Raw genomic sequence first — 25,014 nt, forward strand, 5'->3', positions numbered from 1 at the left:
CGCAAAAAAAAAAAAAAAAAAAGAAATGGACGGGGGCCAAAATTTGGCGGGCGCCGTAGCAGACGACGCGGTTTTCTCTCTAACCAGAGGAGAGGACAATGCGCTCATGCACAAGGAGGTTCCCCAATCTCCTTTAATCCCCTCCCCAATTCATAATCCTCTCACAGCCTAACCTCGGAAGATCTGTTCGGGAATTTTTGTTTGTTGTTTTTTCCCACGTGATGCACGAGGTTCCTCTTTCGAGAGAGAGAGAGAGAGAGAAAAAAAAGTTTTATTAAGGCCGGCCATGTCCAGCTGCAAAGGAGTCGGAGTGCAACGCACTGAGTATTCACTACAGCAAAGCGAAATGGCGTGTAGCTTGGTTTGCCTTGCAATACTGGAGACAGGTGAAAGGAAGAAACTGTCCCTGTCAAGCGGTACGCACAAGGAACTCCTGACGGCTTTGGCAGCACTAACAACTATCAGCGAAAACACCTTGGTAAGTGCTTTTTTTTCTTTTTTTTTATCTTGTATGGTTTGCTTTAATGTTTGAAGTTGCGTTGTTAATAGACAGGTTTAGGGAACAGTCTTTCTAAGATTGCTAAAGAGGTCCGCAACCCGACACTGCATTCTCAAACAGGTTCGTCGACTCGGGAAACCGTCAAACGTGTACGAAATATTCCCCTAGTTCTGTCGTACTGCGCGAGACCAAGACCAATCGATGTGCCATCGGTGGGGTCCGGACATTTTGGTGTACGACGTTTCGGTGCTGGGCGTTTCGGTGCAGGGCGTTTTGGTGCACCGACGTTTTGGTGCACGGACATTTCGGTGCACGGAATTTTTGGTGCGCGGACATTTTGGCGCATGAACTTTTCGGTGCACGGACGTTTCGATGCGCGGTCATTCAAAATCGCGTTTTTTCTTTTTCTTTTCTAAAATTATTTTAGCTAGAAATCCTTTTTTTTTTTTTCGCACTTTATGAATCTGTAAACTTGGTCATCCATTTACGGTCACTTACTTATATACGACCAAGTGACTTTGTTAGGCGCAGCACCATCCTGCAGGAGGGCTGGACACGTTGGACGTTATGTTTCGTTTGCCGGTGTCTCTTTTCCAACGTACGCACTAGTCGCATCACATCGTGTCTACGCGTTGAGTCGATACAGGTGCTCTCGGCGCCTTCTCTAAAGGTGTGGGCTTTATTATTGGTAACCTGTGTAGGAAAGGCCCCAACAGCAAGAAGCTTGAGATTGTTCAAAATTACCCGAGACATGAGATGCGACTAGTGTGTACGTTCGAAAAGAAACACCGACAAACGAACCAGAACGTCCAACGTCTCCAGTCCTCACGAAGGATGGTACTGCGCCTAACAAAGTCCCTTAGGTGGTATATCAGTAAGTGTCCGTAAATGGATGACCAAGTCCAGAAAATTATAAAGTGCAAAAAAATAAACTTCTAGCTAAAATGGTGCTTACTACGTTTAGAAAAAAAAAAAAAAAAATCAACTCGTGATTTTGATTGGCCGTGCACCGAAATGTCCGCGCACTGAAAAGTCCCACCACCAAAACGTCCTACACCTCACTTATTCCCTTCACCCCTATGCTAAGCGTCCGTCAGTCGGTTGTAAGCATCTTGCACTAAGCATTCGCCGGAACAAGTAAAAAAAAAAAAATCCCGTTGGAACAGGGTTGGGGGTTTTGAACATCCGATCCTTCAATTACAAGTCGGGCATCGGACTCCAGCGCCCTGCGGTTTTTCTATTTCGTCATAACATGGTTTATTTACAGTTAATTATTGTTGCTGTTGTTGTTGAAAGTGATTTTTATTGGCACATGAAAACAATGATTGGGGCTTGGTGTCTTGATCTCTCGATCTGGACGGAGGTGCAGGAAGAAGGCGCCTGTGTATGTGCGCCTACGTGTGCGGGTATGCATGTATGTGTCTGCACGGAGCGGTAGTGGAAGTGGGGATTAATAGATGAAACCACTGATCCCTTCTGACGATTTCCGGATCGCGCTTCCCCGCTTAATCGCTGCAGCGCGAGTGCGGCCACCAAACGGCCATCTTGCATGCTCAGAAATCGCGTTTTCGATAGCGTTGCAGAGGCTGGCGGCAGCGTGCTGAAGACACGTTTTCTACTCGTTCGTCGTCATTCGTCGAAGTCTTTTTTTTAAACTCTGTGTAGGCAGTGAGACTTGCCGTTGAGAACACATGGACATTTTTAGGAAAGCGCAGCGCCGCAGGATAAAGGTACAATTAGTCGAAACCAAGTTTCGCCGATCTCGCGGCCTGATCAGAGCTTTTGTGGCACGCCGAAGCGGCCGAAGTGGTGCGTCTCTGTGCCTTCGCACGCTTGGATACCGATCCGGAAGCGACGCCGTGTGAATGTGTTTTGCGAGAGCAATATGCGTGAAACAGTATGCGCCTTTGGAGCAACGTTTCACTTTACTCTGACGATTGTATTTGTAACTTGCGGCACTCGCTGTCCAGAAACGAGCTTGATGCAGTGTCCAATGGCAACAAAAAGGGGGAAAAAATAACCGGCGGCGGCGCGTTTTTTTTTTTTTTTTATTTACTAGACGCTTATGGCAATCAATTCAGTAGAACGAAAAATATTTGTTTCTGTTCAACGTGCGATTATCATTTACGGTTCCTACCCAAAACCGTAAATGATAATCGCACGTTTGTATTTTGAAAGACTGGCTATATCTTTCGTTCCCAATGGTGCACTCGAGCAAGCGCCCGAAGACAAGCGAACGGAGAGCGCAATGCGTCATGGGATATCCGGCGCAACAAAAAACAAACGAGATTCTCCGCAATCGTGACGTAGCAAGGCTGTCGTGGTTATGAGCTTTGCCGTTGGTGGCTTTGTCAGCGTTGTGGTGGCGTCAACGCGTTACACCCGAGCCGTTCGCAGTGCGCGCGGCGTGTCGAGCGTTTCGCGTGTGAGATCAGTCGTGCGAGCATTTTACGTGTGAGGTGGTCGTTTTTTTTGTTTTTTTTGGAGAAAAAACAAGGCAGAAATCCCCGTTTCAGTCGTATTTTTATAGCCAGAAGACCCAAGCTCTTCATCCTGGGACTGCGCTCGTAGTCCTCATTACGAAAGTAATCGCCACACAAGCGAGCAGCAGGCGTCAGAACTTACGTCGAAAACGACGGACATGCGAGCCGGATCCACAGGGCACGAGGTTTCTCGATGTTAGAAAACATGTTGATCGGCATATTGCTGTAGACTAAGTCGTTACCACAGATCTCAGCCATGCAGAAGCGAGGCGGCATGTCGACGTCAAAAAGTGCAGAACGGCTTCGAACTGTACAGCAAAGTCACAGGAACAACTCAGCGACATTCATCAACGAGTCCATCATTGCATCTCGTTGGCTTCCTTCGCAAAAAGGCAAAGGCTTCGCAATCGCGTTCAGGCCAAGGCAACTTAAAACAGTTCAACGTACTTCGAAAGAGCGGGGCTGCTGCGATGTTTAGTGCGGCTACATAACGGTTCCTGCTATGTCATGATACGTAGCAAGATTTCCAACGTTGCTAGATTACCTCCCAACTAAGCTTCACAGGCATTCACCACGTGCACATTGACAGACCGTTTAATTAGCTTAAAATTTAGTTTTCTTGTGCATTTCAACGTAAGACTGGTGTTTTTGAGGTTATGCTGGAACATGCAAGACGTTTAAGCTGGAAAATGAGCGCTGGAATTTCGTTTCTCTTGTTGGGACGCGCGTGTCAAATAAAATAAATTTTACGCAATTTTTTTTTTTTTATAAGTGTCGATGTGATTTGAATTGTTAAAGAACCACTGAAAAGGCACAAATGTTTTTTGAGCAGTTTGGTTGGGACGCACGCGTCAAAAAATAAAATTTACGCAAAAAAAAAAATTTTTAGTGGCGATGGGAGATGAACTTTTAAAAAGTCATTGAAAAGAAAACAAAAATTTAAACAGACTGGCTGGGACATGTTTGTCAAAAAATAAGTTGTACGAGAAAAAGTCGAGAAATATTGACTGCGCAAGACGCGATTTAGTCGGTAGTCACTTCTTTTTGCACTTGTCGTCTCTCTCGGCATTTCAGGCTCGCGGAGGAGAGGTGGGTCGGCTTAGCCATCACATTAAGGTGTAGAGAGTGTATAACCATCTCCTTGAACTGAAAAGAGTGTATGACTATTCCGTGACGTAATGGACTTTGTGCGCAGAATTTGAAATTAATCTCGCGCCGTCAATATTGCGTAAAATTTTTTTTTTTCGCGTAAAATTCATTTTTGACATGCGTGTCCCAACCAGTCTGTTTACATAAAAAAAACATGTTTTTTTTTTTTTTTAGTGGTTCTTTAAGTGGGTCAAAAAACGTGTTTTCAAGTTTTTCCTTCTTTGCTTTTCTCCTCAACTCACAAATCGCGCATTGTACCAAACAGTACACGAAGATGGAAAGGAGGGACTGCCCTCTTGCTCGGACCCTCGTTTGTTTAACCGCCGCTCAGAACTCGGACAAAAGTTGCTTTCTCCACCACGCTCACCCCTAGCTCACAGTGCAGTCTAAGCTACGTGCTCGTTGGGCCAGCCACACATTTTCCACGTGATCATGCTCCCTCGTGCATGCCCACGTGCAGAGAATGAGGCTGCAGGTGATGAAAGGGAGGCGGCTGATTGGTCCGGCCAGCGCATAGCTTCCACCGCACTACCACCTTAAGAGTGAAGGGAATAAGTGAGGTCCGGTGTCGTGTGACGTGCGTTTGGGCCGGGTGACGCGCTTTGTGTGTATCACAGTGAAAGGACAAAGCTTTCGAAGGGAAGGAGGCACAAAATTCTCCGCTGTGTTTTAAAAATTTCGAACCGAAAATCAGGCTTTTGATTTTCTATCTTCTCTTTTTTTGGTCCACTAAACGATATGCTACTAGTAAAACCAGTCTAGATTTATTTATCCGGCCCAAAATTCGCTTCATGACCCCTTTAAGGAATTCTGATTGATCAACAGATTGCACACAACCATGTGGGTTGCGTTTCAAAGATTTTCAATCTCGACGTGTTGTACTTTTGCCTACGAAAACCTTCCGTGCTGCACTGCACTATTTGTGCTGCCATAGAATCCATTAGAGTAGATTTGAAACATAGCCATGGTTAATTGTGCATAAGAGCAACTGTACAATAAACTGCGCGTGTGCATAGGCCTAAAATCCTTTCACATTCTCAAGAACATCCAGCAAGGTCACTCGGTAAAGCGGACATTCCACCGTGGCGTACACTGGAGTATGCAGATTAATACTGTAAGATACAATCGCACGGGCCGCATGTCCACATTCATGTTCCGCACGGCCATTCTGCTTCGCCATATTGCATGCAGGCTCAGGAGCATGACTAAATATAACTCAATCTTGAATGCAGTCAATATTTCAGAAAAGTACTGAAGTAGCCATATCAGCATTTCTCCGAAATGAGCTGGCAGTCATGATTGTTCTTTAATGTAAATTTATTCTGCAATCTTGGTTTGCGGAAAGATAAGTAATTTCAGTTCTAATTAAAATTTGTTAGTTCTTTTTTTTTTTTTTGAGTGGAATCACATTTTTGTAGTCAAGCAAAATTGCATTTTCGGCGCACCATTTCGTGACTATATCAGGACGCAACCGGTTCCCATTGGATAGCTCTGCCAATTTCGACATCCCACCACGGTGCAAGCCGACCCTTTCTTCCTGTGCCATTGCCTCTAATCATGTGGAGTGGAAGCAGATCCAAAACGGCGAGTAGAACACGTCCGTCTTGGTCCCGATCGCCCGTGAAATAGGCGTACTCCAGAAAAGTCGATTCCGGCGTGCTCCAAAACGACCAGTAGAATTTTCCTAAGCTACGTTGCACATTTCTCATATATTAGGGTGTTTCAAAACTTCAAATTTCAAAGCAAGTGATCTGCCGGTCACTTGATTTGAAATTAACGGAAGTGAAATTCAGAATTACACGTGTAATCCGAACATCCAGAGCATGTAGAGCTAGCTAATCATAGCAGGTTATGTAACAGGTGATATGGCTGTAGCTCCCCTGTAAAGGCTTCTGTACAATCCTCGCCAGCTTTAACAGTAAAGTGCGGGCACACGGCCGACGATACCTCGCGGCGAGGTTATTACCAAAGATTGTCACTTGTGTCATCAACAAGCCTGTCATGTATATAACCTCGCAGCAAATGTGGATGACTTTCAGAAAAGAGCACACCAGGTACTGTGACTGCGCACTCACGAGTTACTGCAAAAGCTAGCGGGGCCTTTGCGGTTATTTCCTTTCTCTTTTGATAGTGCGGTTTTTGAAGGAAGCAGTTGCGTGCTACACAGTTTTTGTGTGTGTCGTCACATCACAGTGCATCACATCACAATGCACCTGCATCAAACAGTTGCTTTCAAATAAAGGCATACCATTTGGTTATTTTTTGTCCAGCTGTGAAAAGTGCTGCTAACATGCTGTACAGCTTGGCAGAACAAACGTCATTGTGTACTCGGGAAAGGTTGCTTATAATTCATGCATTTATGAATGAAATGTCTGTTTCAGATCCAGGTATACGATGAAGACCTTGAGGACTTTATCGACCTGGAGCCGGGAAGCAATGTGGAGAACAGAGCTAAAATCAAATTGGCACGGAAGGTTGTCCCTCAAGCTGATGTGAGTGTTTTGCTGCGATCCAAGGTCTCTCTTGGGGTGTGACAAATCTCAGAGTCAGTTTTCATGCAAATATTCCTGCAGGCTTTAGTTTTATTTAGGCAAGAATGCTGAACACACGCGAGACATCAAAATAGGATTTAAATAGTGGTATTTTATTTTTAAATGTACACTAAAAAGCAGAGTAATTTATAATCGAATGGGAATTGAGCTTAACTACAGCGTTATATACGAGCTAACAAAAATATAGTGCTGCATCCCTGTTTTAGTAAGAGGTTGGGTGCTGACAGAACACAGTTGAGATAAATGGCACCTATAAATGACACATGGCCTTTAGACCCTCAGTACCTTGATTCTGCTAAATTGAAAGAGATACCAGCCTGTCACGCAGCATGGTCTGCAGCAGTTAGCATAGTTAACAATCATGCAGTACTCAATGCATCTAGTATACTGAAGAAACAGTAAAATCATTATAAACCTATGACAGTTTTTCAGAAATGTATTTTTCATACTCTGTTTGCCACAATTGCATCGGCCAACATGTCTGTCATTTTGATAGCTCTTGATGATTACAGGCAGCGTTATACGGTTATACCCCACCTTTTTACCTGAAGGTGAAACATTTTTCGGTTCTTTGAACCACATTTATCATGAAACAGCTATTTCGTTAGGCCATGTTGCAAATGTGTTAAATATCAGGGATTCAAGATTTTCGTTGGGGTAGAAACCACAAACAGCTGCTCAAGACAGGGTGCTTTTTTATGCAGTTCACAAGTCCCGCTGTCATCACCGGTGACGTGACCGCATTAACAGCACAGAGTGACGGGTCCAGGTAAATGACGATCACCCCACAGGAGAGAAGTATACTGTGTGTGGTTTACTACAGTCGAACTACATTTTTAAATAATTCGATTTGAACACAAGTGTGTTTTGTTTCAGTGCCAGAACTTCAGATGTTCAACTAGAGCACGCCGTGCCAGTCGAGAAGCGGCAGGATTACCTCGAATTCGCACTTCCCGACTTCGGGATCTACGAAGATGTCCTGAAAAGGAAGACGCCCGTAGGCGGTGCAGTCCGGCGGGCCATCGTCAATCAGCTTTTTCAAGCGTGCTTCAAGATAGTATGGTATGTAATACTCTTCTTTTGGTGCCAGTCGTCTCTCTTCATTGCACTTGCATTCTAGTATTGTCAATGCAAATAAGCCCAACCAGTTTTCGTTGCATATTTAGCATCTGCCGAAAAGTGTGATTGGTCTCAGCCTAATGTGAGTATGGCCATCTCAGGCCTAGTTCGTTTGAAATTAAAGTATTATAGAGTAAAGATGTCATGTCCGTGAGATTCAAAACCGTGTCTCAATGTATAATATTGAGCATATTGATACTTTAGACCTATATCGGAGTGCATAAATCTGGGTCCAAACCCTGATCTAAAAATATTCTTTTTGTATAAGGCTCGTCAAAATATTAGGCGATGGAAAAAAGCGGCTCTCATCAATAAGTCTTTATTTCAAACTTTTTTTTTTCACATCCCGCCAATTGAAGAGCACTGTGAGGGAGCCTGACCACCCGCCTGGTAGCCCTCAAATTTGGCGTTCAGTGAATACCCCCTATAGTTTGTGCTCACCGTCATCATGGCAACGAAGCGTTGACTGAATGGATCCGTGAAACGCTCTAGCATCTGAAGCCAACAAGATCTGACGCTATTAACCCGAGCGTTCCGTCTCGTCACCTAGCTTGGTGATCGCTTAATAATTCCAGAAAGTCTTGTTGCAATTTCAGCCTGAAATTATGATTCATTTTCCCAAAGAAAGTGGGGTGCAGTGAGGAGTGACCACGCAAAGCATGATCTGTTTGGAAACCTAGCTTGCCGCCATGACTTACTACTGCCACGCTCCTTCGGCGACACAAACTACCAACCAGCTTTGACCAGCGCTAGCGTTAGCAGACGACACTTGAAGAAATGCAGTTCGACGGCTGCCATATTTCTCCAACGACGTAAGCAACCAATCGGTTTTCATCAGCGTTGGTGTTATGAGATAACTCTGAGAAATGGCATCGGATCTTGCTGGCTTCAGACGCTGGGGTCTGGCACGCATCCGTTCAGTTGACAATTCGTTACCTTGGTGACGGTGAGCATAGTAGACAAACTTTATTGTACGAAGGGACATGATGGTGTGGAGAGATCAGGTCAGTGATCGGGCTCTCTCGCCTTTCTTTTGAATGGGCAGGAACAAAATATTTTAAATACACTTATCAATGAGGGCAGATTTTCTTCAGCACAAAACAGGGTGTATTCACTGGAGGCCATAGCTGTGTGCGCGATTGCTGAGCGCGTGCTGAAGGCGAACTTCCACCTGCAGTTATTTTGCAACGTGCACTCTACACCATCAAGATTGCCGGTCTTAGCAGACTATTAATGTGAGCTCATTCTGAGCATGCGCTCTAAACAGCACCCACAAGTATGGCGTCCAGTGAATAGAATCTGCTGGCGACTCTAGCGAAACCGACGCCGCGTAGCGGCAAGGCCGAGAAGCTCAGGAGAGGAGGTCGTTTCGACTCTGTCGTCTGCTATCGCTGGCGTGGTTCTCGTAGGCGGCATAGAAACAAACATCGTTTCCAGTAATTATTTTTATGCTTCCGCTGTGTCATTCCTACGCACTGATTGAAGGAATGTTTCATCGAAATATCGCTTTGCTTTCTTATGCAAAACCGATTTTACGCTGCAGTGCAAATAATTTATGGTGATCCGCGTGATGACCGACGAAAACGGCCTCCTTTCGTCTGCCAATTTGCCTGAATATTTTGATGAGCCTTTCACAAAAAGTATGTTTGTATGTCGATCCAGTGGCCCATTTTTTTCCCCGGCTTGTAGGGCTGAAGTATCAAACTGGCCATTTTCGTTATGTCCTGTTGTCACCATTATATCTTGCATTTTTCTAAATTGAATTTTTTTGTTTTGGCCTTATCAGCTAACAAAGCTTCTTTTCAGCATCCAGCAAACACATTTTTTGTGTTGTTCTATTGCAGGTCTGTTTTAGCGGCTGGCAATACCCAAAGTATGATACACGATGGAAGGTGTGAAGTGATGTTTATAGACTCAATATAAAAGTTTAATTTACAAGTTAGGGTCTTGATGAAGAATGCAACTATATTGAAAGGGGTGCCTCTCTGGCCTATGCGGTACATGTATTATTAAGTTCTTGGACACAAGTAGTACCAAGATGAATTCTGCCACACACATTCAAAGAACCATAATAGGAGCTTAAAAAAAGTGTTCTTAAAATACCCAGAAAATATTGTATTTACTTTTTTAATTTTCGAGATGTTTAATCTAGGACGCAATTTTTTATGTTACACTGGCAGCATAATAATACCCTTTCCCTTATGCCGTAGGTACCCGTCGCGGCAACTCTATAGGGTTGCAGCTGAGAGGCTGGTGTCGAAGTACCCCCATCTGGCAGATAAGATTGGGAGTGGCAGTGGCTTGGTGAGCATCACTTTTGCAGCGGTCTTCTCATGGCATTTTTCTTTTAGAACATCAAATGAAGATTATCAAATAACCCCCAGAAAATTTATTTATTGTAACACGAAACGAATGTGCATGCGTGGGAGACTGGCAAGCGGCTAATTCGAGAAGAGCAAAATTTTAACCGTGCGCCATATGTAATAGAACAAATGACCTGTGCCAGTATCCAGACGATTTTTTAGCAATTGTTATTAACCACAAGAACATTTCTTTGGCTGTGCGACACTGCGGAACGTGCGAGTTGCGTGAGCGGGTAGATTAGACTTCTACTGCCGCTGAACGATGGCTCGTGCAGCCGAGGCACAGTCGAATGTAAGGAGCTTGCGCTTATGTCTGTTGCTCACACTTTCACTATAACTTGCAAACAACGAAGACTACAGCCTCAGTGATTCAATCAGCGTGCCAGAGCGAAGCACGTGACAACGAATAACTGTGGCGCTCTCCTCCCGCTTAGAGGGGAGACATACTTTGCTGCGTCGCTCTGATTGGCTCGTGGGGACCGAAACATTCGCTCATTTCCAAGTTACGGTGAAACAAAGTTTAAAAGCTGTGTATTCCAGAGCTTCCAACGGAGAGCACAGGTTTGAAAGGGGTTTATGATAGTCGTAATACACTTGCTGGAGCCTGGAAGTGCTGTGGTGATCTTCACAATGAGTCGCAAGAGAAGGGAGTGGACTTAAGAGGATATCACCGAACAGAAGCGGCGGTCCGCTAAGGCTCGGCGTGTTTGTGGTACCAACGAGATCCCGGAAGTATATGTCGCGGTCGGTGGGAACGCCCCCAAGGGTTCCCAAGTCCGTCCAATAGCGTCTTTTTGGTGGTTATTGTTGGGGGGGGGGGGGGGGGGGGGAGGGGGGGTATCGGGTCGGGTCGGGTCGAGTCCCTCCAAACCGGAGGTCTCCCCTCCGCCTTAACCTTTGGTGGCAATGGCGTCATGTCGCATCCAGAAGCTTCCTACCGCCATGGTGGGCTCGTTTAGCTATGGCCGAGGGCCGAGTGAGAGAATGAGATTTGTCGCAACTTAATTATGGCATTTTGACGTTGTCTGCAGCAAAGCGTCGCAAACACGCTGCCCCCTTTTTTTAATGCTGTCTGACTAAATAACTCTGCTTATCTATCATAATGAGCTAGTGCCACCAGTGCACATTCGGCTTTGTGCACTGGTTGTCACAGCTGGCCTGCTGTAGTGCTTATTTCTGGTTCTTATTGTCCTGCACAAATCAGTAAATGAACGAGTGCACCTTCATGTTTAAGTAAGGTTCCTTAAAATAGTTTGCTGATTCGCAGTGCACGCAAATAATTCCTCCAAGATAGGAGTTCGTTAGGCCTGGTCAAACAGGCATCTCCCGAGGCCCATGCACTTAGGGTATCTGAAACTTTCTGCATATCTAAAGAATGTGTAAAATTCCTAAAGGCTAATGAGTCTACTTGCAGAACACTGGTTTTCACTCACTTTTTATAGTTTGCAGGCGTTCAGAAATGTTTTTGTGCACGCATAGGAATCCCAATCCCGGCGACGGAGCGTTCAAATCCAAACAAACCGCCGCCGACATCTACATGGTGGGTCTGGTGTTTGCTCTAACCCGCTGATCTCCTTGCCAATGTGGGCACATAGTAATTTATGAGTAACAGTTTTGTTACCTATGAAAGTGGCGTTTATTTGAGGTTTCGTGTTTGTTATACACGGCTCTGCTATTATTGACAGTGCTTATAAAAGAAATTTGAAAACAGTTAGGAATTGTTATTCTTGTTTATGAGGAACGTTTTGTGCATGAATAACAATATGAATAACCGGATTTAAATTCAGTTAACATTGCTTTTTTATTCCAAATTATCTGCAGGAATCATGGGTGCTGGCACTCCGGAACAGGTTCAAAAATATGCGAAAGAAGACGGAGAACTGTTCCGAAGAGATGGCGGCGAAAAAACGCCAGTACCTTCACAAGAGGCACGCCGAGGCAACTTCAGAAGGACCAAGCAAGAGGCTGTGCCGCCTTTTCGTAAGTCTTAGTTAAAATGTTTCATCCATTTCGTTTTACATAGCCAAAATCAGCCGTTTCTTTTTTTAAAATGTAGCACATAAAAACTGCCATTATGAAATTGTATTTTCATGAGCTGGTGGTTAAAGTTAACCTATATTAATATAATAAACCCGGCAGATTGCTGGTTCTTGTTGCTAAGCGCAGTTTACGTATCCAAGTAATGTGGTCTTAAGCAATTCTTTGTGGCTGGGCAGTTAATTCAGTCCACAACAAAAAAAGTAAATTTGTTTAGTTTTGTGTTGAACAAGCCTTTTTGTCAGCTGTTTTTTTAGAGAAAATTGTCCTGGATTTGCAATTGCATACACATACATATTCATCTACTTACTTCCGAAACTGCCTGTGTCAGAAAAAAAGCAATGACAGACTGCCATTGAACGGGCACCCAAGTCAGCATATGGTTAGAGCTGCTTTGTTCTAGTTGTAATGACTTGACCGGCTGTATTGCATGAGATGATAGTGTGGAAATCTACCATAACAATATATTATGAGCAGCTGCGAAGTGTGGTCTTCAAGTGCAAATTGCAGCTATGCTATAGCTATCTTAAAACGTAATTTTGATAGTAAAGGCCATTGTCTTTACTATCACCTTCCAATAGGCATTTGCTAAATTACCCAAGTTTCAAGCAGAAGGGCAGGAACGGGGGTATATGTGCTGCACGTGCTCACCTTATCTGCATAAAAGGATTAAAGTAAATACACACAAAAAAAAAAGCATTGGTGAATGTGGGTGCAAAATGCCAATTAGTGTTGGGTTTTTGTTTTCGAAAAGATTTTGTTGCAGGCGTCTGCATGCACAGCACGCAACTACACTCGAACCCTCGTTACTGATTCGGTAATTTAGGAAATGGTCTTGCCTTTACTGTACATCCTGCAATAGCATACGATATTTCTTAGGCCCATATTATTTTCCGGAAGGGTTCTGTACAACCTGGCTCACTACTTTCACGGTATGAGAAACTCAAGCTCAAGTGTGAACGAACTCAGCTATATGAATTTCCTTTACAACCTAATTATTTTGTGTACAGTTTCATAATGTAGCCTTCATGTGCCTGAGTAGAACAGCAATTGACAAGGTAAAGTGGTCAAAACAAAGCTGTGAGACTAGCCGCCATAACAAAGAGAAAACATAGGTCTACATATAGTTGAATAAGGTAGTCAATGTAGTTCCCATGTAGCTGTATATCGAAAGAGCAGTGAACTTTGACGTAACTCTGCTTTATACGCCACTAAAGAGCAGTGTCGCCTTGAAACCAGAAATGTAGACTTTTATAATATTTTTGGGTGGTTGTTTTTGCAGTCGATATTAGAGTTGAGTTTGGTAGGTTCTTTAAACTTCCAGGTCGACGCATTCTTTTATTTGTAGATGTGAAAGTGGATATGCTGGTTCTTGCTGGCATTCTACAAAAAAATATATTTACAGGCTAAACAAACCACCGAGCGTTAAAAGGAGAAGGGAGAGAGGATTTATCTCAATCAGGTGTTGCGCTGTGATTCAATTTTCAACCATTCTTTAATACCCATAGTAAATTAAACCTAATCTGACTGAAGCCTTGATTCTAAAAAGAAGGCCCCGTGTTGCTTTGGCGAAAGAACATAGAGCCTTCTTTACAAAAGGTAATAAGTAATGTGCTCGAGTATCAAAGAGGAACCATCCGTCATTATCAAAGATGAACTCATTTAGAGATGCAATCAATTTTTTATTCTCAAGTGATGTGAAACAGATGTTGGCATCTGCTGCACATCACTTGCACATCACCAAGAACTACAAATTTATTCCAAGGAAATTAAAAAGCTAAACGTTACAGAAGGAAACAAATCAACATTGGAGAGAATTAAGCTGCTAGCCATCGGTTCTCGCCACGCACCATGGTCGATCAATTGCTCTCGCTACTACTTGAAGATGAGTTCTCGGTGCCTTCGCCTCAGCTGGTCTGCACTGTCACTTCTCGAGCGCCTGCTTCGCTGAAGGTGCTCAGTATGTCAGTGTAGACCGGGGTCTCATTGGCATTTCCGATCTGGCTGAGTCTGTAGTGAGACTCTCAACACTGTTTCATGACGAATCGCTAAAGTTGATGAGCTTGTTCTTCGAAATCTACCAGCAGTTTTTGTCAGATAAAGGTCCGGCATCTCAAAGAAAACCCGTTAGTTTTTATTGCTTCACCCAGCCCCGACTTGCGCGGAATGCGGCACAGGGAATCTTTATCTGCGTTGCGACTTCCATTGCCTTTCTCTGGATAGCATCAGCCGCGACGGCCAAGCGCATCATTCGCTGTGGCTAAACTTTGCGCAGTCCCGTAGCTTGCGCCGTCTTTTCCACCGGATCACACGCGCTGTGTTTGTGCCAGTGTTGGCGGTAACGCATTACAAGTAACGGCGTTACCCGTAACGCGTTACTTTTTTTGGTAACGTAGTAACGTACTCGTTCCTTTTCCAAAGAAGTAAGGGGTAACATACTTACGTTACTTATTTTGAGTAACGTGTAACGAAAGTATGTTACTTTACTTCCTAAAACTTAAAAAAAAAAAAAAATTTTGTGTGTGTTTTTAAGTGCCCAGTCATGAATTCCTTAGTCAAAAAATGCCGCTGTCCTCCACTTTTCTTTGACGTCGGTGCTCGTCATATTTTACGTCACACGCCACCTGCCCCTGGTTTTGTCCCGCGGCTCGTTGACCTCGCTACCGCCGTCGCCTCGGCTGGAAGGCCAAAGAGGTCCGGCTTCGGGTTGGATTTGGGAGATTCCTGCGTCGAAGCCTGCGTTTCGCTTCCCGCTGGGAAAGAGAATGACACCTTCCTGTCATTCCCTTTCCCGTTTTCTATGGTATAAATCAGCTTCATATATACTTCCGCGTTTTTTCTTGTAAGTATTCGGGTGAAACCCTAAAAATGAGAGGGTAATTAAGTTTCCGCATGGACATATTTTAGCTATGGCGCTTACGCACATATCAAACGTCGAAACAGCAAATGTTTTAGTTCGTGAATAAAAAGTAACGCAACAGTAACGTGCGTTACCTTTTAACGGTAACGGTAACGCGTTCCTTTTATTTTGAGGTAAAGTAGGTCGGTAACGCGTTACATTTATTTGCAAGTAACGAGTAACGTATTTAGTTACTTTTTTCGGTAACGCATACAATACTGGTGTGCTAAACTGTTCAACAGCACCGTAATTACCGTTGTTTTCTGGGTATGTGGTAACCGTTCGCTTGAACTTTAATGTGTACAAAGTCTTTTTTGCACTCATGGCGGACAATAGAATTCTGACTGCCAAACCACGTGAACAAAGAACGAATGACGCTTGTGAGACGGGCGGCGACAAAGAGGCCTAACCAACCGAACTGATGAAACAAAACTAAACACCACGCCCCGATATGGCGAAGCTCCCAACGCTCCTGCGAGGTTGCGCAAATAGCGCGTTGGGTACTGCCATGTATAAACTCATTTTTAAATCGAGGGCCAGGGACGCCAGGCGCCGTCCGCGACTCCCGTGCGCGGCGCTTGGGTTAGCCTGAGAGCAGACGACAATGTCCAATTTTTTGTACGGAAGGGCGGTGCTTTCATTCGCATGGGGACTTTTTTTTCTTTATACGTTTTATGTCCACAAAAACGGCGGGGCGTATATATCGGTTGGGTGCTTAGAATTATGAAAATATGGCTGGCACCAAAAAACGATGACACCCACTAACATCTAGTGTTTCTTCAGAATCCCCTACATGTTCCTATCCTTGTGCTGGGATGGCTCTGTTATTTTTCATGTTTGATCATATCAAGCTTCGCCTTGTGTATTACAGGACTGCGACCACCTGGTCGTCTATGGAGAGACGGCGGAAACCCTGCAGAAGCACAATGAGTGGCTGCACGAAAATGTAGCCTGTGAGGATGAGGATCAGATGAGGCCACGGCTGCTTGCGACGGCAGAGGAGCGTCACCAGCGGCTTCGCACACTGACACTGTCTGAGGCCCTGATGTTCTATCCATTTCTGGGAACAGAGACTTCGGTATGTCTACTACATCCAGTGTTTCTCATCCAATTTCCACTTATTGTAATTCACTTTATTTGCAGCTCCTGACGGAGTTCGACGTACTTTTTAAAGCAAAAGGCGTAGAAAGCATCGAGAACGGCTGCAGGGTGCTCTGCAGCCTTGTGCTGCAGAGCGGAGAAGAATCCGAGGTGGTGGAATTCTCGAAGGTGGCATCTGGTAAGTTTATATTGCCATGCTTTGCGCATTTTCAACGTCGGCAACGCTGCTGTAGCTTTCTTGAGGCATAACCACTCTTGAAACTCAGCCAGAAAAATGCAAAAATTTAACTTAACTTGCATAGTTATCATCAAGCACTCAAAGCACTTCATTTCTAGTCACTAGACTTGTTCTATGTTGCATATGCGAACCACCAGAACATTCCTGTTGCGGCAAGCTGTACAGGATGAATCTGTATCAGTTTGATTACGTTCTCAGTATAGGCTATCTATGGCTCGATTTAGGTCACATTTCTATCAAAATTGGAACAGCTTTTTACACTTTTACCAGTGTGCTCGTATATAAGGGGGAACCTAAAAGTAACCGGAATTAATTTCTGGAGGGCGGACCGTTCGTAGTACCATCTTCCGCCGCTAGCAGCGCGTAGCGGCACCTCTTCCCAGAGCCGCCTCTTCCGAGTCAGTCTGCCGACTGGCGTCGTCTCCTAAAGTTCTAGCAGCATGGTGTGGGTTTTTTTCAGAAGCGCATCAGGCACTGAAAAAAAAAAAAAAGAGTCTGAAGCGCTTGATGAAAAAATAATAACATGCTGCTTGGCCACCAGCAGTGGACGCCAAGCGTTGCAAGTGGAAGAAGCTATGACTGAAAACGGCCGCTTTCCAGAAAAATAATTTCGGTTACTTTTGGGTCCCCCCTCTTATGCCCGAATTCTTGAGACTGTATATAGTTCAAAGGTCAATTATTCTCTTTTGAATCTTAATAAGCCATTCCCTCTCATAAAGGTCCCCTTGTATACACATCTGAATTTCCATAAGTCTTGAACTTTTGTTTCGGTACCCGGACCGAGTAACGTTAAACAACACCATCAGGCATAATTTTCATCAAGTTCAGAATTTGTGCAAAGAGCGGCGGTCAGCAACCATTAGTTCATCATTGGAACATACAACAAAATCTATGTTGAATACTTGTGCCTTCCACTTTCATGGCACAATGCACAAATAAACCTTTCTCAGTACCATGCTTTACTAAATTGTCATTCACATTAAATGTAATATGCATAATACTAAAAAAAAGGTGCTTAAATAAAAAAAAGTTATTTTTCTTTCGCAGTAACGTTTTACACCACATTCTTTCATCTCTTTCAGAAGGCGGTGTGCTCGCCATTTTGCAGTTTGTTGCGTCCCGCTGCAAGGAACCTCTCAATGCCGTTCTGACAGAGGTGAGTGCTGGTGGAATTTAATAAATGTTAAAATTTACACAAAGATAGCAGCACTAATAATCTGCCCCAGCTGTGTATCCAGCGTTGGAATCATGTTGAAAAAACCGCAGATGGCCATAATTCAGGGCCCTTTATCATGTCTGTCACAGCATGGCTGTGGCTTTGAGATATACGCTACACAGTTTCATTAATTAAGACTGTTCTGTGCCTCTCCTTTCTTGTACCTCCTATTGATGCAAAAATCCAGTCTATTGATTTGGCATTGGGAGAATGTAAATATTGCATCATAATTATGTAGCCCTGCAATTGTTGTATTTGATTTGTTTCTGCTATCTGCTTTTGTTTCCCAGAACGAGATTCCGCTGACGCCATGCTTGGTGGAGCAGGATGGAGCGGTCTCCCTGTGGATCGACGGCCAGTTGTTTTTCCCAGTGTCGTCGCTGCTCTCGGGTGTGGCGTGCCTTTTTGCTGCTTACTGGGGTTTTCATATCGAGTACGCGAAGAAGGCTCATAAAATGCTAACCTTTATTGAGCACGCGTTTTTGGGACTGTGCTACACGAAGCCGCGGGTCAAGGCTCTTGAACTGATCAATTTCTATAGAGCGAACGCGACTTGTGTAGCACAGCCAGCCTAGTGTGCCCTACACTGTAATACTCTTGTCAGACGGGCATTTAAATCGTTTAGAATTAACTCCTTCAGAGAATCGGTCAATCAGCTTGAGTCCTTGGCTCTGCGTGTGCCCTTCGGCATGCACTTGTTCGCAGATTCTTTGAAGGAGGTTGCTCTGAAGTCCTGTTGAAATGACCGTCTGACAGGGTACGAAGTGTGATCAAAATGTTCCGGGACTGATTTTGTCTATAGCGTAAAAAGAGAGGGCAGCACAGTGATGCGCGCGCAGCATTCGAAGGAAGGGGCCTTCGTGTCTAGTTATATCAAAGGGCGTCGCTCTCTGAACATTTGGAGCTGCGCTACACGAGTTAGTTTGACTACATGTACGAGCATAATGGCGATCTCTCCATAGACTACGAACAAGCGAGAGCGAACATCAATTTTACGTCAAACGAGGCAAATCTAAAACAGAGACCTCTGATATGATTTAGAAGGCTAATGTCAAAAAGCAGTGAGGTGTGCGAGGTGTTTGAGTGGCATTTGCGGCTCAAGAATGGCAGAACGTCACTGAACTCGAGAGGTTGGATAAGGTCGCCCTACCGCTCTTTGTCTTTCAGCGATGTTCTGCCGTTCCTGATACGCGAGTGACACTTCAAACACTTTGCAAAATTCAATGCTCTCTGACATAAGCCTGCTGAATCATTTTAAGTGTCTCTGTTTTATATTTGCCGAGTTTGACGCAGAATTGATGTCCGCTCTCGCTCTGGTTTGCAGTCTATGGTGAAATCACCATTCCGCCCGTGCACGTGGTCACGAAAACTCGTGTAGCGCAGCTCCAAGTGTTAACAGAGCGACACTCTCTGCTACAACGAGACACAAAGGTCCTTCTTTTCGACTGCTGCGCGTTCATCACTGTGCTGCCCTCTCTTTTTACTCTGCGAAATCAGTCCCGGAAATTTTTTTCTCATACCTCGTATAAACCACTTTGCAGTTTTCCTATATTGTATTTAAAAATGTTCTTTGTGTTTTATACATTTTAAGATTTTTATTTCTGATTTCGTTTTACAGTATGAGGCAAGTTTAGCCTAGGCGCCATAAAAATGAATGTTCTATGGGCTAATAATTACGGACGTTTCATTACTTTTGTTTTTGTTTTTTGGAAGTGTTTATTATTACAAAAAGTTTTGGGTATAGAAATGGCTCTATATGGATAATAGTTATGGACATTTCATTATTTCTGTTTTTCTTGAAGTGTTGTGTATTATTACAAAAAAAAGTTCGCAATCATTGCCAACCCTTTGTTTTCTGCCTGAAGAGAGACTGGTTCACATATTCGCGATTTTTTGTGTGTGTAAAGCATTTTTTTGCACTGACTGCGTGTTCTCACGCACAAGCGATTCAATAAATTTATTTCGTGCATGATGCTACTTGCTTATGCCCTTCCTTTCACACTTTCTTACTTTGAAGAAACTCCATAGAAACTCCTAGGTGGATGTCAAATAATGCTCTCGTGCGTCCACGTAAAAACTCCCAGATAGATGTAAAAGATTAACTCCCGTATATTCACGTGTTAACTCCCAGATGGATGCGAAAGAATACTGCCGTAGGTCCACGTAATAACTCCCAAATGGATGTGAAAAAATACTCCCGTAGGACCACGTAATAACTCCCGAATGGATGTATAAGACTACTCCTGTAGGTCCGCGTAAGAACTCCCAAATGGATGTGAAAGAATACTCCCGTAAGTCCACGTAAGAACTCCCAAATGGATGTGAAACAATACTCCCGTAGCTCCATGTAATAACTCCGAAATGGATGTGAAAGAATACTCCCGTAGGACCACGTGATAGCTCCCAAATGGATGTATAAGGCTACTCCCGTAGGTTCACGTAAGAATTCCCAAATGGATGTGAAAGAATACTCCCGTAGGTCCACGTAAGAGCTCCCAAATGGATGTGAAAGAATACTCCCGTAGCTCCATGTAATAACTCCCAGATGGATGTGAATGAATATTCCCATAGGTCCACGTAATAGCTCCCAAATGGATGTAAAAGAATACTCCCTTAGGTCCACGTAATAGCTCCCAAATGGATGTATAAGGCTACTCCCGTAGGTCCACGTAATAACTCCCAAATGAATGTGAAAGAATACTCCCGTAGGTCCACGTAAAAACTCCCAAATGGATGTGAAAGAATACTCCCGTAGGTCCACGTAGTAACTCCCAGATGGATGTGAAATTATAGTCCCATAGGTTCACGTAAGAACTCCGAGATGGATGTGAAAAAATACCCCCGTGGGTCCACGTAAGAAGTCCCAGGTGGATGTAAAGGAATACTCCCGTGCGTCCACGTAAAAACTCCCAGGTGGATGTAAAGGAATATCCCCGTGGGTCCATGTAAGAACTCCCATATGGATGTGAAAGAATACTCCGATCGGTCCACCTAGGAACACTCCGATGGAAGTAAATAAATACTCCCATTGATCCATGTACAAACTCCCGTATTGATGGGAGGTCTGTACGTACTCCCTTGCACCCCCCAAAAAACTCTGGCCTGCATGGGAGTAAACTCTGAACTCCCATTCGGCGGAGTATAAAAAACTCCCAGATGGGAATGCGCTAGAGGACAAGCCATTTACTCCCACCTGGGTATATTTTCGTTTAGTGTGTACATGACAAAGCTGAAGAGCCAGCTAAGATGCAGTGCGGAACGCGACAATCCATCCAACCAGAGTAGCCTGATCGGAAGCACTAACAGATCACCAACGCCAGCGAAGTCGAGAATCAAACTCCTAAAACTTGAACTTCTGAAATTCAACGGTCAACGGAAGAAATGGCAGCCGTTTTGGGAACAGTTCGAGACCGCCATCCATCTGAACTCGGACCTATCGCCGGCGGAAAGGTTCAACTACCTGCGATCAGCGCTGAGTGGCGATGGAGCAGCTGCCATTGCCGGCTTAACAGCCCACCACACAGTGCTACTCCGACGCCGTGGACCTCCTGCGGAAGACGTTCGGAAGCCAGGAAGCACTCATCCAAGACCACATGGAGGGCCTGATGGATATTCCTCATGTGTCGTCGTCACGGAACACTAAAGTCCTCAGACGCTGTACGACAACCTACACGCTCGCGAGGACTCAAGGCGTTGGGGGTGAGCGAGGACTCCTTCTGTGCAATGCTCTGCCCGGTCCGACGTCGTGCTCTCCCAGATGACATGCTTCTGGAGTACCACCTAAAGATGGCTGCGGTGGACACGGATGACGACATCAGCCGGGGCCGGTTACTTTGGATACAAACTATATAGGCATAAATGTCTGAAATTTACAGAATAAAAGTCTACAGGAGTTCTAGCAAACCTTTTCTATTCACAATGTATCCACATTTTTATCGCGTTTCTTGAGCTAATTGGCCGACCATTCGGGATCGAAAAGCTGTAGACTGAAGTGTCTGATCTTTGGATAGAAGATCTACAGACATTTTAGCAGTATTTGCTATCCACAATGTATCTTCATTTTTAACGACTTTCTTCAGTTAATTGGCACGTCAATTTGGATACAAAAGGTATACAATAAAATGTCTTAACATTGGATAGAAAGTCTACAGGCATTCCATCTGAATTTTAGACACTTTAGTAGCTTTTCGAAACCCAGTGGTCGGCCAATTAGCTCAAGAAACGCGATAAAAAGTTGGATACACGTTCAATAAGTAATCTATTCACTGAATCCACAATTCTGTATACAAATTGGATACTCCCTCGCTCAATATTTTTGTAAGGGCTGACACAATGAGGAGTGATCACTATCCAATATTTATAGATCTACAGGGATTTCGTGGGACTCGACAGTGCACCAGACAGGTCACCCATTGGGACTCTCTTAGAACAAACATGGAAACGTCGACAGAGCCCATACTACAAGCTATATTGACAAGCGCGGAGAAGGCTACTATAAAGATCCGACTACCAGAGCACTACCCAGAACCTGACCTCAAGTTGCATAATCTTTGTGCAGCCCGAAGACAGGCCCAACGACAGATCCGGCGAAAATACTCAAGCACTGGCAAAACTAAGTTAAACAGAATCAATGCACTTACGAACCGCTATGCCAAGAAAACAAAACGAAAGCACTGGGATGACACATGTGCTACAGCTGATACCAACAAACCTGGAACTGAGATTTGGAGAATACTCGATGTTTTTACAGGCAAACGTGATTTACGCCTTTCACATGCTTCGATGGCATTTCCCCTCGGAACAAATCTGAGGGAAGCAGCGGAGAAATTTTCGGACCAATTTTTTTCGACCCAAGACCAGACCGACAAGGTGTATGAAGCTGTGACCAGATCGTCTCCCTTGGACACGGACTTCAACATTGAAGAATTAACGTTCGCGTTAAAATTAACTAAGCGGAAAAGTGCCCCCGGACCAGACGGATTCACGAACCAGATGCTGCAAAATTTACCAGCTGAGCGTCTACAAGAGCTACTAAAGTTTTTTAATTCTGTATGGGAATCAGGTATCATACCAGAAGAATGGAGAACAGCTTGGGTTGTACCCATACACAAACCAGGAAAACCACACCACGCACCATCATCCTACCGCCCCATTTCTCTCACCTCCTGTGTGATGAAGCTCATGGAAAGGATGATACATGCTCGACTCACGTGGTGGCTTGAAACTAACCATCTTTTGCCGCACGAAATGACAGGATTCAGACGCGGGCTATCGACTCAAGACAGCATCTTAGACCTAATTAGTTCGATCGAACACAACCAATCTAACAAAAAATCGACTTTGGCGGTATTTTTCGATATCTCGAAAGCATACGATAATGTTGAACCAGCGGTAGTTCTCGAAAAATTGACAGACATCGGCATAACAGGGAAGTTCCAAACATATCTGAAAAGCGTCTTCACCAACAGAACTCTCAGGGTTCGGCTTGGTCCAGCTCTCAGCACTACTCGCAGATGTACTAGAGGCTTACCACAAGGAAGCGTTCTATCGCCCATTTTGTTCAACATTGTGTTGGTAACATTACCAGCATGCCTTCCTAAGTACACTCTTCCCATTAATATGTCAGTGTACGCGGATGATATATGCGCTTGGGTTTCAGGGTAACGGCACCATGGCCTTCGAAACGCCGCTCACGCAACCATCACCGCAGCAAGCAATTATCTCAATGATTCTGGCCTACAATTCTCACTCGAAAAAACTGCATTCATACTATTCCTGGGAAAAAACCGACGTAATACCAAAATTGACCTCACACTTTACAATACACCGATACGTCGCGAACGACAACACAGATTCTTAGGAATCACTTTGAACTCTAGGCTTAACTGGCATGCACAAGCTATGATCGTAAAAAAATCTACACTGACAGCAAGAAACGCAATTCGTAGAGTCGCAGGACAGTCGTGGGGAAACTCACCAAGATCCATGATGCGTCTGCATTCAGCCCTTATTGTAAACCGTATATTATATTCTTTGCCATTCATTAAGCTGTCATCAACAGACTCCCAAATGCTCGAGTGCATACATAGACAAGGCCTGCGCACTTGCTTGGGAGTTCCTAGGTCAACAAAAAATGAAAATGTATACAAAGAAGCTTGCGTTTTCAATTTACCGCTGCTAGCAACCAAGAGCCTTCTTTCTCAGCACGTACGTTTGAGTGCCACACCTGCAGGAAGAGACCTGTTGCGACGACTTAAAACAAGGCAACAATCGCGTCTTCATATTACTGGACAAACTCTTCAACACCTTGGATGGACACCTGACATTTGTCATGATCGAAATGGTGTTAAACCATCGCCCCCCTGGAACAACTACTGCCCAAAGTGCACCTGCCACATTCCGGGTATACGCAATAAGATGAGCGAAAATGAAACAGTAATCAAGGAAAAAACAATTGAATATATCTCGATAACATACGCTGATTGTCTACAAGTATGCACAGACGGGTCAGTAAATCGCACCAGAAGAAGCGGCACTTCCGCTTTCTATATGCCTAGTTTACAACTTGAATGGAGTGGACGACTCGATAAGATGGTATCGCCAAGAACAGCTGAAATGTATGCGATTGTAGAAGCTCTCAGTATGATAAGCAAGCTCACACCACAAAATGTGGTTTTACTAATAGACTCTCGTGCTGCTCTCCAACAGCTACAAAGACCCCAAGAAACGTCGAAAGCAGCAACGGCAGCTAAATTAACTACAAAAACACTGGAAGCGACCGGTTTCAAAATTTACTATCAGTGGGTACCGGCACACATCGGGCTACGAGGCAACGAAAAAGCGGATAAACTTGCTTCCGCCGCTAATAATTTACCCGCTAGCATTAAGACCACAGAAGGTACTAGAAATTTCTACAAAACTATATACGACCATATATGCTCGTTATCCATAGGCCACTCCTCTCCGGTTCAGCCGTGCTTAACCCGAAATCTCCGCTGCGCAGACGCCACTCTGCTTTTCCGTTTACGTACAGGGAGTGCACGTACAGGCCAACTGCTGCACCGCTGGAAAAAGCGAGATACCGATACCTGCAGCAAATGCCGAGTAACCGAAGACCTCAATCACATGCTGGACGATTGTCAAAAGTTTGAAGAGGAAAGAAAAACATTCTCGGCTGAGTTGAGAAAGCACAAATTTGTGATACAGGACACAGCACAACTTATATTTCCTTCTGGTACTCGTGCTACGAGGAAATTACTTCAGAGATTATTTTTGAATTTCCTGCGAGCCACTGGCCTACACACTCAACTGTAAAGGGCCCATATACTACAAATGTGACAAAGATAACAGTGAAAATT

At 44.3% G+C, this 25,014-nt stretch overlaps 1 protein-coding gene across 1 annotated transcript; it reads left to right on the plus strand.

Annotated features, from left to right (window-relative positions):
* Nucleotides 1–286: 286 nt before the first annotated feature.
* LOC121046061 lies at nucleotides 287–19,279 on the plus strand. Its single transcript, XM_040499726.2, has 11 exons — nucleotides 287–478; nucleotides 6,513–6,623; nucleotides 7,388–7,452; nucleotides 7,560–7,745; nucleotides 10,013–10,106; nucleotides 11,987–12,145; nucleotides 15,973–16,179; nucleotides 16,245–16,380; nucleotides 17,523–17,596; nucleotides 17,947–18,223; nucleotides 19,275–19,279. The coding sequence occupies exons 1-11, from the start codon at nucleotides 287–289 to the stop codon at nucleotides 19,277–19,279; spliced, it is 1,506 nt and encodes a 501-aa protein (XP_040355660.2).
* Nucleotides 19,280–25,014: the final 5,735 nt, after the last annotated feature.

This window comes from Ixodes scapularis, unplaced genomic scaffold (assembly GCF_016920785.2).
Source record: "Ixodes scapularis isolate PalLabHiFi unplaced genomic scaffold, ASM1692078v2 PGA_scaffold0__279_contigs__length_252992795, whole genome shotgun sequence".
Lineage (NCBI taxonomy): Eukaryota > Metazoa > Arthropoda > Arachnida > Ixodida > Ixodidae > Ixodes > Ixodes scapularis.